The 12,894-nt window shown below is 29.4% G+C and overlaps 1 protein-coding gene across 5 annotated transcripts in view; it reads right to left on the reverse strand.

Moving 5' to 3' along the window:
- LOC106458360 overlaps window positions 1-12,894 on the reverse strand; it is a 142,917-nt gene that overhangs the window by 57,416 nt on the left and 72,607 nt on the right. For all 5 annotated transcript variants that reach the window (XM_022384553.1, XM_022384552.1, XM_022384549.1 and 2 more), the window contains 2 exons: window positions 6,258-6,674; window positions 4,073-4,118 (listed from right to left, as the gene is read on the reverse strand). In XM_022384553.1, the coding sequence (XP_022240261.1) occupies window positions 4,073-4,118; window positions 6,258-6,674 (463 nt within the window). The remainder of the gene's footprint in view (window positions 1-4,072; window positions 4,119-6,257; window positions 6,675-12,894) is intronic.

Consider the following 12,894-nt stretch of genomic DNA (forward strand, 5'->3'; position numbering starts at 1 on the left):
GTATTAACCTAATGTCACTAATTGTTAAGACAAATAGACAAGCATGAATAAATACAGAAAACTACTTCTATACGTTAGCATAAATGCAAGAAAGGTCCACAGGTGGTCTTCAAAACTTTTCTTTATGACAAATACCAAAATATTATCCAGATAAATGAAATATCTCCTATTTCAGCTTGCTCAGCTAGATTCAATGCAAGATTTCATAAGAAAGTCCAAATACTGATAAAAATTCATATAAGCCATCTATAGTGCTGAAAACAGTTATGTCTCTCTTCATTGTACATTTTAACTTAATTGTTAATATCTGGAAGCCAGATCATATTAGTTGAACCACCAGTAGGTCCCTCTACCACATTCAAATGAAGAGAATTTGTAGAAAATGTTATAACACAGTTTGGTTCTGAATTCTAGCCCAAATGAATTTAAAGAAGGAAAGATTGTAGAGAGTGAAGTTTCACAATGAAATAAAATATTTTATTGAATAACAAAAGCCAATGTATAGAAATGAGACAAGTTTTTGATAATGCTACTCTGAGCTGAATTAATCACATCAATAGACTAAAACTTTGAGATATCAATGCCAATTATGAAAAGCTCAATGGTACTGTGTGACTGAATCAAGAATAAGGACAACACAGTTCAAAGGTAGTTTTATGGATACAAAAACATGTACAGTAACACATGAATGCAATAAAAATTTTGTGAACAAGTAAATATTCTTATGCTATAACTGATTACTTCTTTATTTGTAAACTTTATTGCTTAAATCATATACTTTAAAATACTCAACCAATTAATGACTTGACAAATTTGGCAAGCTTTCAAAAAAATTACTATTCTTTTGTAGACAAAAAAAAAAACAAAATTTTTAATTAACCATTTTTGCTAAAAATTTGTCAGTGTATATATGGAATCAAGAGTGTTGACTGCTCCTTGTGCAAAGTGATTTTCATATTAAGATTAAAAACACTTTTCTTTATATGAAAATTTAATTTCATTGTGTAATCTCAAAAACATCCTAACTAAATATCAAACTTTTTTTCTCTACCTTAACTCTATACTCATTCTATTAATTTGACCTACTTAACCACCATAAAAAATTAGGAAATAAATCTATATTACCCTTATGTCTTTGTAGAACAACTGCACATTGTTTATCCTAAATGGTTTAAAGCTCATGACAGTATAAATCTATTTAAACTTTAATTTATTGTTCTTTGAACCATGTCTAACTAATAATCCCACCATGTTGTAAATCCCTCAGCAAATGTGCAGCTCATGTTATCATATCAAATCACATAACGCACGAGCTGCTTGTGAACATTTTTTAAGAATTTTAAGAATTTTTATTATTATTTTTTTACCATTATCTTACCTATTCTAACCTTACAAATTTCTATTTTTTATATCTTAGTTACTATAAAACAATAAATAATACACAAAAAAAAATACAGTACTCACCTGGGTCTTTTTTTTTTTGTCTGACAACTGTCAATGCAACGAAGCCTACTTTTTTTTTTAATATAATAATGGTATTATTACTATTACACTAAATGTTTTTATGTAATTAAATACTGCAAAAAGGAAACAATGTCATAACTATAATAACTTTTTGGACTTTCTAACTATGTGATAAGAGCCTTTAAAAATTCAGCTAAACTGCTGTGAGAATAAATTTGAAATTCAATGATAAAATAGACAATGTCCTGTACAAATAATACATCACATGTATAATACAATACATCATTTAATAGACTAAAACTTTGATTTTCTATTAGTTATAAAGAATATAGTATAAAGCATCAGAATGAACTATAGGCAATTTGTAAAAGACAGGTAAGCATGGCAAGTAGGTCCGATTTTCTAGTTTATGGCCCCCATAAACAAATAACATTGAAGGATATAAAATTATGCTTTGCCTAAGTGATAACTATATTATAATGAGTAATGTACATTAAATTCCATACTTTTCAGAAGGGTGGTAAACAAATAAAAAGAAAAGGGATGACCTAGAGAGCAAATTCTCTTGCTAAAAAAGATTGAGGATTTTATAAAAATATTTCCTTATATAACTAAAAACTTAAAACTTGTATAATATTAAAATTTGATTTATTAACTACATTTTTATGCCAAGTTTATTTATATACATTGATAATAAAGTTGTTTAGTTAAATTTTGAATGTAACTATAAATGGTTGTGACATATGCACTTTGACCCACCCATTGGGAAATGAATATCAAATTATGTACCTTATGTAACTAGCAGATAACTGGAGAATCTATAATAAGAAGCAAGAATTTAATCATTACTTTAATATTTTACATTTAAAAGAAGATAAACTATTTTTTATAGTTAAGAGAGGAATTTTACAGATATTGCCTAGTTAAAAAATGTGTTATCAAATGAGTTAGTACATCTGCAAGATAAAGTTCATAATGACAAAAAGTACAGTTGAAAACTTTGAAAAAGTTATTAAAATATTAGATGTACTTTAATAAACCAAAAAGTTAATACTGTTTACTACTTTGAAAAGTTGTTTTTATAAAATTAATTTCATATTAAATTTTAGTACAGAAGAAATGATGTGTGTTTATTACATTTTTACGAAAATGTGTTGAAAAAATATTACTTTTAAAAATAAATATACAATTTAAATTTTACAAGTACTTTTTAAAAGTATTTTATTTTGAAATATTTCCAGTAATAATCTGAAACTAACAAAATTATTAGTTAATACTACAACACATCCACTTTTATCTTTACATTTTGTAAAGGTCATCTTGTATACTTAAGTCTGCTGCTGATCTTATTCAAACACTGGTTTTTGTGTTGAAATATTTAGGTTTCTGGTCAAGTTTATTTAAAAAAATGTCAAAACAAGTATAATTTGACAAATGATTTTGTATCAAGATCACTATCATTTTTGGCATTGGTTTTGGAGTCCTTAAATGATGCAACAAAAATAAAAGTGAGTAGATATGGAGAACAAAGGCATATGTAGGACTCGAAATAACCCTAGATAGGAGTTTCAAAAATAATCAACAAAACATTAAAATAAACAGATGACACATTGATTTTAATTGTAATACAAGAAACAAACTTCACAGTAAACATACAAAATTCTAAAACACAAGTAATCACACAGAAATTTCATCTTTCAATGACAGGCTTCATAGAAAATGTTGCATACAAAACACTGAGTCAGAAAGCACAATGAAATGTTACAATCATGTGATCATCATTATCTCCAACAGTGAACTGAATTCTACAATGGTTTTGTGATTATGTGAAGTTTTAGTTTTTATGGTATTTAACAGTTCTCAAAACTCTTGAATGTACTATTTTCTCAGATTCAAGCCTATGACTAAAGGTAAAAATGTTTACTATGTATATATTTTTCTTACATTACTGTGGAGCTTGTTTGTTTACTTTAGAAGTTTTCCACAAATCTATCTAAAGTTAAGTTTAAAGATTAAAAAAATTTCTCAATGTTACATTAGTACTAATAATGGTTGGAGACGGTTTGAATAGGTAATGAAGAAAAACTTTAATATAAGCTTAACATAACAGCAAATGTACAACGTTTCGACAAGGTTTTGTCATCATCAGGAACGTCTCCAACCATTATTAGTCTCAAAGTGGTTTCCTCGTCTTCGAAGTTTCATTAGTACGTAAGCCTATTTTTCCTTTAAAACAATTAATAAAAAAGTTCTATACAAATTTAAAAAAAATTACTGTTAAATTTTAGTATATTTTCTTTTTATATAAACATAATAAAAATATAACTTAAGACTTAATTTTTTACTTGATAGTCTGTTTTTATTCATTGACATTAGCTACGATCAAACATGTATAACAGAAGGATGAGTCTCTTTCTTAGTTGGTCCAATTTGCAGTAATTCTTCATTTTTAAATTTGAGTTGCAAAAATTAAACATACTACAATGACAAATATCATTTATATAGAAAATGATATAATAAAACTAACCTTTCACCTAAATAACTAATATCTGAATTATGACTGACTGACTTCAAAAACAACACTTCAACAAGTTTAGAAATAACTCACCACTTTTTGATTAAATTCCTCTTTCTTTTTTTGTCCAGCCCAACTTCTGTAAATGGAAATATTATTATTTAAATGTATAATTAATGGAGTATACTGGTTAAACATATTCCACTTCAGCAAAGCTTTCATGATGCAACAATTGCTTAATTTATTATATTCAACTTTGTTTTAACTATTTTTACCTCCATTTTATAATCAAAACTTTATCCATGCCCACATGTTCTAAAACACTAAATGTATATACATTTGCAGCAAGTAAAGACTAAGCTTATGATAAAAAAAAAGTAATAGTCATCCAATTTTTTCAGATCTATTAAAATTAAGATGTCAGTACTTATTAGGACAAATATATTTCATATTTTAATTTTATAAATCCAGACGCTTTCCTTATTCTAAAGTAACATTTAAACTACCTTTTTATCCTATTATAATTGAATTACACAATTCCAAGATTGCTGGGTAGTATTTTGTGGTCTATATGAAAAAAACAAAGATTAATATGCCTTCAAACTACTCATATGTGCAGGAAACCAATGGAGTTGGGGTGGGAGATGATGCTGAAACTTAATAGAATGTCACTGAAGTTTCTCAAACAGAAATCACTTAAAAGCAAATTATCTAGTGGATTAGTTAACAAAATAATATATTTTTATAAAAGGAAATTAATCTTCATAATGGTATTCAATTAAACAAATCAGTCAAACATGGGAATGTACCATATCTAACTTTTTCTAAGCTACCTCAAAGTTTATAAAAGTTAACAAAACTCGAGCTATTTGGGGTCATACTAGAATTCATGATTCCATTTCCAAGCCTACTTTTACACACCCTGGGTTATGCCCACAACAAAAATATATTTGTTTAGCTAATGACTCAACAATCTTAGACTACATTTTATTCTTAAACTTTTATTTGGAGTTTTTTCATTAAAAATGTCAAACATTCACATTTTGGACATGACGAATGGCAACCAAAGCACAAGGTCAGACCCTTAAGGTAGAGGGCTACATCTGAAAACCCCCTAATTTTCACATAGTCAATTCTATGTTGGGTATTCAAAGGTAGAATCACCAAGAAACCTCTTTAATTTGGCCCAGGAAGGAGGAAGAACTTCTAATGTGGTCTATCAATAAGCACTCAAAGTATCAATAAATACAGAAGTCGTAGAAAGGGATTAGTAAAAGTAATAAAGTAAAGTAATGTGGAATAAAGTAGGTGTGAAATAAATTATGCATATAAATACAAATTCTTGATTTATTAGTTCAAGTTTTAAGTTCAAGCCTCCAAACATAGGACAGGTGCCTCAGCTTGTTATATTCTTAACATTGAATAAAATCTTTGGAGCAAATTGCTTTTGAATCACCCTGTGTGTTTGTCTGTGTATGGTTAAAGATCTATACACAAACACACTTTCAATAACACACAAACACACACACACACACACACACATGCATTTATACAGATAAAAATGTATGTGCAGAAATAGCTAACGCTGTAGTTTTATGGATTTATTCAATGTCATTTCTTTGAAACACCTGTCTATACAGTCCTATATTGTCATACACAAACATTAACTAGATGAATAAATGCATTTATAATCTGACAATTTTTATTCCCAAAGTAAAAATAGAAAGATATACAGGAAGTTTACAAGTCTTATTAAAACATATAAAGACTATATAGTTCCTAGAAAATGAAAATAAATAATGAATGACAAGAGAAAGGAATGACAAAACAGAGAAAAAAAGGACAAATTAAATGAATGATTGCAACAAAATAAGAGGAGGACAGAGGAGGAAGTGAAAAGAAGAGAGTGAAATGGCACAGTTTATAAAAATTTTATTTCTCTACAAGTATAATTACGAAGTGTAATAAGTACTAACTCTCAAACCATATAGTTAAAAGAAGTTTTAATCATACAATAATATATTAATAAACCTAGCAGGATATAGTTATAATAAGATACTGTTAAAATCTGAAGTCAGTATGTTGTTACTACTATTTCATCTATTATTTCAGCTTCACTGAAAATTTTAAGGAAACTAGCGTTTAGATGACAGTTTTATAACACCACAAACAGTTTTAAATGCAGCTGCATATAATGTAGTAACTGTACCACATGTTCAAAATACACAATGCAAAATATTTTAATACTTTTTTAGGTACAGTAGAGTTGATGTTTTACCTTTGTGGTTGTGCTCCAGCATTCTTCACTCGAGGCTCCAAAGTATAACTTACTGGGCTGAAAGATTCCTGTTCACTGCAATCTTTGCTTGATAAAGAACTAGTCGACCGAGTGCCTCCTTTGAACCCAGTAATAGCAGAAGACCCCTGACGGTTATGGGTATTGTAGTGGGAGTAAAAGCTATGCATATGACTATCAGGCTGTTTAGGAAATGTAAAAAATTCTTGAATGTCCATGCCAAATCCATAAGGATTGTGAGAAGTCAAAGTGTATGGAACGTAAGTGAAACCAGTTCTCAGAAGAGATGCTGAAGCTGGCTGAGGTTGTTGCATAAAGGAAATGTCTCTCTGATCAAAAAACCTAGACCGTGGCTCTGGACTATAGGAGTACTGACCACGATTATAGGATTTCGAAGCCCTAAAAAGAATAGAAGTAATATTTTCGAAAAATTATAAAAAAATGCAGTACCTTACTGCATACCATATAATTCATTCCTACAAATGATATCAATTCATTAACTCTAGAATTACCAATGTGATATATTTTTATTCTATACAGGGATGTAGAGAAAGAGTTATTAGGGAAAAGTTACGTCAATCTAAAAGTTACCATAGTGAACATTATTCCAGCTAATAAGTGTTTTCAACAGCAACTTTAAATACTCAACTCTTCTACAAAGATAGTTGTTTCATTACTGCTAACAGCATGAATGCTTGTGTACTTGCACTACTCTCTAGCATTTCATTAACCAGTAAAAATTCCTTTCCAAAGATACTACATTAGAAACATCTATTGAAACTACATCTTGCAAGAAGTCTGATATATATTTTGCAGGATATTGAAATCTTAGACAGTTCATAATGTCTAAGGACACATTTGATTTTAACTAATTTCTTAGCAGAGGACATGCAGCATCTGAGTATTATCTGGGTATGAAATGAGTAAGACAAAGGTCAGGTCATGCAAGTTTTACACAAAATGAATTTTTAATTAACCAAAAGGCCTAAAGCTACTGAAACTGGGATAGATCCAAGCAGTACAATGAAACCAATCAAATAAATCAGCCATCAAATAAAAGTAACAGATGGTTTTTAGGTTTATTTTGGGAATACTGTCTGTGGGAAATTACTTTATCATCTTACCACAGCAATGCTGTTTAATTGCTCAAACTGTGGTTCATGATATAGTACATTTTAAGTCTTAAAAATAATTTGTTGCAAAGAAAATAAAAAAAATGTAGTTAGGAAAAGGTTTATTTATATTTTTTTCCACTTTTCCCTCTGTTAACCCTTTCTCACTGGGTAGGTCAAAGTACACGTCACAACCATTCACAGAGTTGCATTCAAAATTTAATTAAACTACTTTATTATCAATATATATGAATAAAATTGTGATCAAAACGCAGTTAATAAGTAATTTTTATATTATTTAAGGTTTAAGTTCTTAATTTTAAAATGCAATATTGACAGAAATTATGAACTTCCCCTAGTATGAGAAATGTGACATTTTATCTAGGTATCTCCTATTCTCTAATTTACTTACCACTCCTCCAAGAAGTATGAAATTTAATGTAAATTACTTATTATAATGTTGTCATTGCTCAGACAAAGCATAATTTTTATAACCTAAAATCTTATTTGGTTACAGAGCCATCAAATATAAAATCAGACCCCTCTTGATACACCCATCTGTCACATCCTCTCTTTCAGGATTTGTCAATAATTATCTTATGTTTAATACTATATTATTCATAGTCAATAAAAAGACAAGTTTTTCATCTATCAGATAATGCATTATATTATGTTGTTTTCTGTACAGAAAAATGTTAAGTTCTCTTTCAGTACAAGCATCATTCTCATGGAAAACACAATGACTAGCTTGGATGAATTTGTAATATCTCTTGACGCATTGTTAGAAAGCCAAAAAAATTGGGATAGCTATGGGATATTCTTTTTGCATGTTATCATTGTGTTCTTTGGAGCATTATTGAATTAAATAAAAAATTATTTATTGCAGTAATACCAGGTTAGATTAGGTAAAATAAAGAATAATAAAATGTTTTCACCGGGCAGCAAAAGCTGCATGTTTGCTAAGTAATTTCAAATTTTAAGGCAGGAATATCAGTTTAGACATGCTTCAAAGAGCAATAAAACGATAAAATTTAAGTATAAACAGATGTATACTGTTATGATACTTAATTTCCATGTTACAACTTGAAGTCATTCTAGAAAGAAAAAGAAAGGGGTAATTTAGATTTATTTACATTTTTTATTGGGTGGTTACGAGTTCAAACATATTAGAGTAGAGAAGATAACAGATAAAATATAAAGCTTTTCTGGAAAAAAGATTTATTTAAGAGATTATGCAAACGAAGTTTGAAAATTTTCATATGAAGAAAAGTATTCTTAAACTTAATATGAAAATCACTTTGCACTCAGAGCAGTGAATACTGACACCATATAATTAAACAGATAGTTTTAGTAAAAATACACAATAAAAAAATTCTGATTATTTCTTTACCAAAGACTTTTAAAGTTTACTGAAAGCTTGCCAAATTTCATGAAGATAAAAAGGAACTTTCAGAGTTGTAGTATGTATACCACCATGGTTACATGGTGGTTATGATGTGCTGCAAAATACATGTGGTGAAAGAGTTAAAATGTGCATACAAGTTTGGTTTGCTCTGCAACAAATACTCCATATAGTGATTGCCAGGATTTTTTTTATATCACTATCAGTATTTTTGGTGAAATATTGTATATTCTTGAATGTATTAAGAAAAAAGTAAGTCTTTCTAATAACAAAAGATGTATTCAGTTAACTGATACCTGATGCAGGCCTATGGTCAAAACTAGTAATGATTAAAATTCTTTATGAGAGGCTTTTTAACAGTAATGAATTGTACTAACTTTAAAAAAGTTGTTTCAAAATGCCTAAGTCCATAAGAGCATATAAACTGTAAATGAATTTCTTCCTTACAGGTACCAATTTAATTAAATTCTAGCCTTCCTATTTCATTGAGAACATCACTGGCTGAACACAAATGCATAGAAAACAACAGAAAATGACTGTCCATCTAGTCAACACACACTTAACCCTTTCCACACAGGTCATGGGTCAAAGGCCATGTCATCATGTTTGTTGACTCGCATTCAAAATTTTATTGAACTATTATTTTATGAATTTATGTCTATAAGTTCGGTATCAAACTGTAGATTATAATTCAAATTTTAGTATTATACATTATTTAATTTCTTAACTTAAAAGTAAATAATAAAAACACACCTAAACAAATTTTTTGTGTCACATGGTTTATTAAATGCAGCACTGGTTCAAAGTAGATGTATGTGATGTCAAAATACCGAGTCTATAGTTTCGTACAAATTAGGAACTCAAAATTACCAACATTGACAAGCTAGAATATTAAATGAGAGCCTCTTATCTTTTCAATTTGCTGAGATACTGCTCATATACTGAATCAAACAGTGGTCCCACTAACCTCTTTCCATTTTTGGAAACACTCACTTATATACACTTACTTCTATCTATGACGTACCCATAACTAATCGAAAGCTCAGAATGTCCCCCTAGTGGCTTTCTCAGCCATTTTCAAGTATTACGACATCTCATTCTTTTGATGCAAAACTTCAAGGTGGTAAGTTGAGTCTTTAATCTGCTCGAAATTTCATATTTTTTTAGACCCAAATACAGCTTAAACTAGGCTTGATAAATTATAATAGAATTCTATGGTATTGATATAGTAATTTACGATTTCTCGTTGTTTCAAATGTAGATACAAAACCAAAAAAAATTATTTCATTTGACATCCTCCAAACGCAAAATTTTATAAGGCTTAGCAACCAACGACAAGCAGCAAATGAGTTCAAAGGTCATAACTAAAAGAGAACTGTTTGCTTTACTTCTTTATTTACTGTTCTATGTTTTAAGAAAAATAAGTTTAAGAACATTTTTTAAATAGTAATAATATATATACATATATTACTTATAACTGAAATATGACTAAAACACAGCCAAGACAAGTCACTTTGTAAAGACTAAAGGTCAGTTTTATATTATTGGATACGGTAACATGAGTGCACGTGTGCCACATTATTGTAACTTCTATACTGTTAGCCAGTCACAATCTAGAACAAAAAAAGGTAAAATGTATATTTATTTCCTAATTTTTTTATGGTGGTTACAAGATCAGTCAAATCAACTGAATCTGCAGAGATTCTTCAGTGAAAATAACAAATAAAATATTAAATTAAAAAAAAAAAATTTAACAACTATCTGGATCTTATAAAGCTTTTGCATGAGAAATTTGAAAATTTTCTGATGCATAGAAGTATTTTTAATCTTAAAATGAAAATTACTTTGCATGTTGGATGGGCAACATGCGAAAAGAAAAATGACATAAGAAAAACAATGCTTAACAAACCTTAAGACTTAATAAAAATAATCTGATTTGGCATATGAAAGCCTTGGAATGTTTACTGATAATCTGCCAAATTTCATGAATATGCACTTACTAATTTAAAAGTTATAGCATGAAAATTAAAACAAGCACAAAATGGTTATGAGATCAGTCCCAGGGACCAAGCCCGTGCTGAGAGAGTTAAAGATAATCTAGTTTGAAGTTACAACTTGAGCTTCTTAGCCCTATGTACATAGGTCATGACCTTCTACAGAGTGCCATTCAACATGGTATTATATATTTGATGTTAGAGTTTTAAATTACTTATTTTACCCCATACTGCTGATTTAGCAACAGTTTGTGGTAAAGGAGAGTAAACATCACATACAATATTAAGGAATACTAAGAAAAACTTGATATGTATTTAGGAAATTCTACAGGTTATGCAAGTGCAATTTGGAAACTATGCAATAAACAAAAGTATTTTAATCCTTGACATGAGAATTGCCTTCCACTCCAAATTGTCAGAGTTTGATTCAGAGTGACGTTATCAATCCACAGATATCTTGAGTACAAATACTTTTGTAGAACATCTGATTTTTTGGTCTACAACAGACTTGTACACTTTACTAAAAGCTATCCAACATTGTGTAGTTAAACATAGTCAATTTGGAGTTCTATTCAACATTCTTTGTACAATATGAGGTTGGTTCAATGAACTAACATTTTGCACATTCAGTTAACATGAGTATTTATAAAAAAAAATTTAAGCTCACATATTTTCCAATAATCCTGCTTTAGCATTTGTTTTATAATACAATCATATCCACTCCAATAATAGAAATAAATAAATTATACATTTTTATCACAAGCCATGCAGTATATCATGTGATTTTGTTTGTTTGCAATTAAGCACAAAGTTACACAATGGTCTATCAATGCTCTGCCTACAATGGGTATCAAAACCCGGTTTCTAGCGTTGTACGTCCACAAAATTACTGCTATGTCATTGGGGGGGGGGCATGTCAGGTGATACAAACAGCAATAGAGAAGAACAAGAAAATGACTTATGCATAAAATTATTATAGAAATTCAAACAAATTTGGAACAACTTTTGAATCTTATCACAATGACAGAGAAGCAACAAAATAAACATAATACCCTTGTTATTCTCAGGTGCACTAATATCCTGTGGTTGTCTAATAATGTTAGGAATGTATATTTAAAATAAAACAAACAAAATAAAACTTAAAATATGTCTGAATGAAAAAACAAAAGTAGAAAAATATGACAATCAAAACTTCAAAATGCAGTACAAGATTCTTTCTTCAAATACATCACGCATGTAGAAAAAAGTAAGACATGACAATTGTTCAACTGTTAAAAATGCACTTAACAATGTCCCGGTTCAAAAACAAAGACACCAAACATTCCCTACTGAATAGACCATATATACTTAACATACTGCATATATTACCAACAAGCCGAAAGGCAAACACCACCATTTTGGATGTAGCAGAGGGAAAATCTTGTAATCACAATGTAGTTGCTGGTGTTGGAATTTGGGATCAAGTATTTGAAATGGCAATCAGCTGTGCAGCAGCTAGCTGTACAAACAACCAGACAAAGAATTGAAAGTTATCATTTTAAACATTTTTCAAAAAATCCAGTATGTAGAGTTAAATTGGCTAGGGCAGTAAAACGTGCAGACCCAAACAACATTGACAAGGCTTGGAAACCATTGTTTTACCACAGACTATGCAGTTCCCATTTAATATCTGGTAAGTACTACTTGTATATACTTGTTACAATTGCAGATCTTGATAAAATCTGTAGTTTGTAAATATTTGGTGCTTCCCATAATTTATATACTATGATACAGGCCCTTACAAGCAGTGATAGGTGGAAGGGCCCAGTGAGTGATAATAGTTTTATTAAAAACGTGGCTTGTCAAGACAGGTGGTCTTAAAATCCAGGGCTTATTTGTGTAAAATATATGGTAATGTGTAATGAAGAAAGTGGTTTGAAAAGACAGGATGACTTAAAATGCAATACAACACAGTATATCTAGATTGTAAATTTACCACTGATAGAATATAAACAATAAGCCTAATCACTAAAAACAACTTCGACTTACCCTCAAGTAATCTATGTAGTTTGACATCTTGTACACTTTCCACAGTCTGACATCATGCACCCAGCAGGCCACAAAATACTTTT

This window comes from Limulus polyphemus, unplaced genomic scaffold (genome assembly GCF_000517525.1).
Source record: "Limulus polyphemus unplaced genomic scaffold, Limulus_polyphemus-2.1.2 Scaffold451, whole genome shotgun sequence".
NCBI lineage: Eukaryota > Metazoa > Arthropoda > Merostomata > Xiphosura > Limulidae > Limulus > Limulus polyphemus.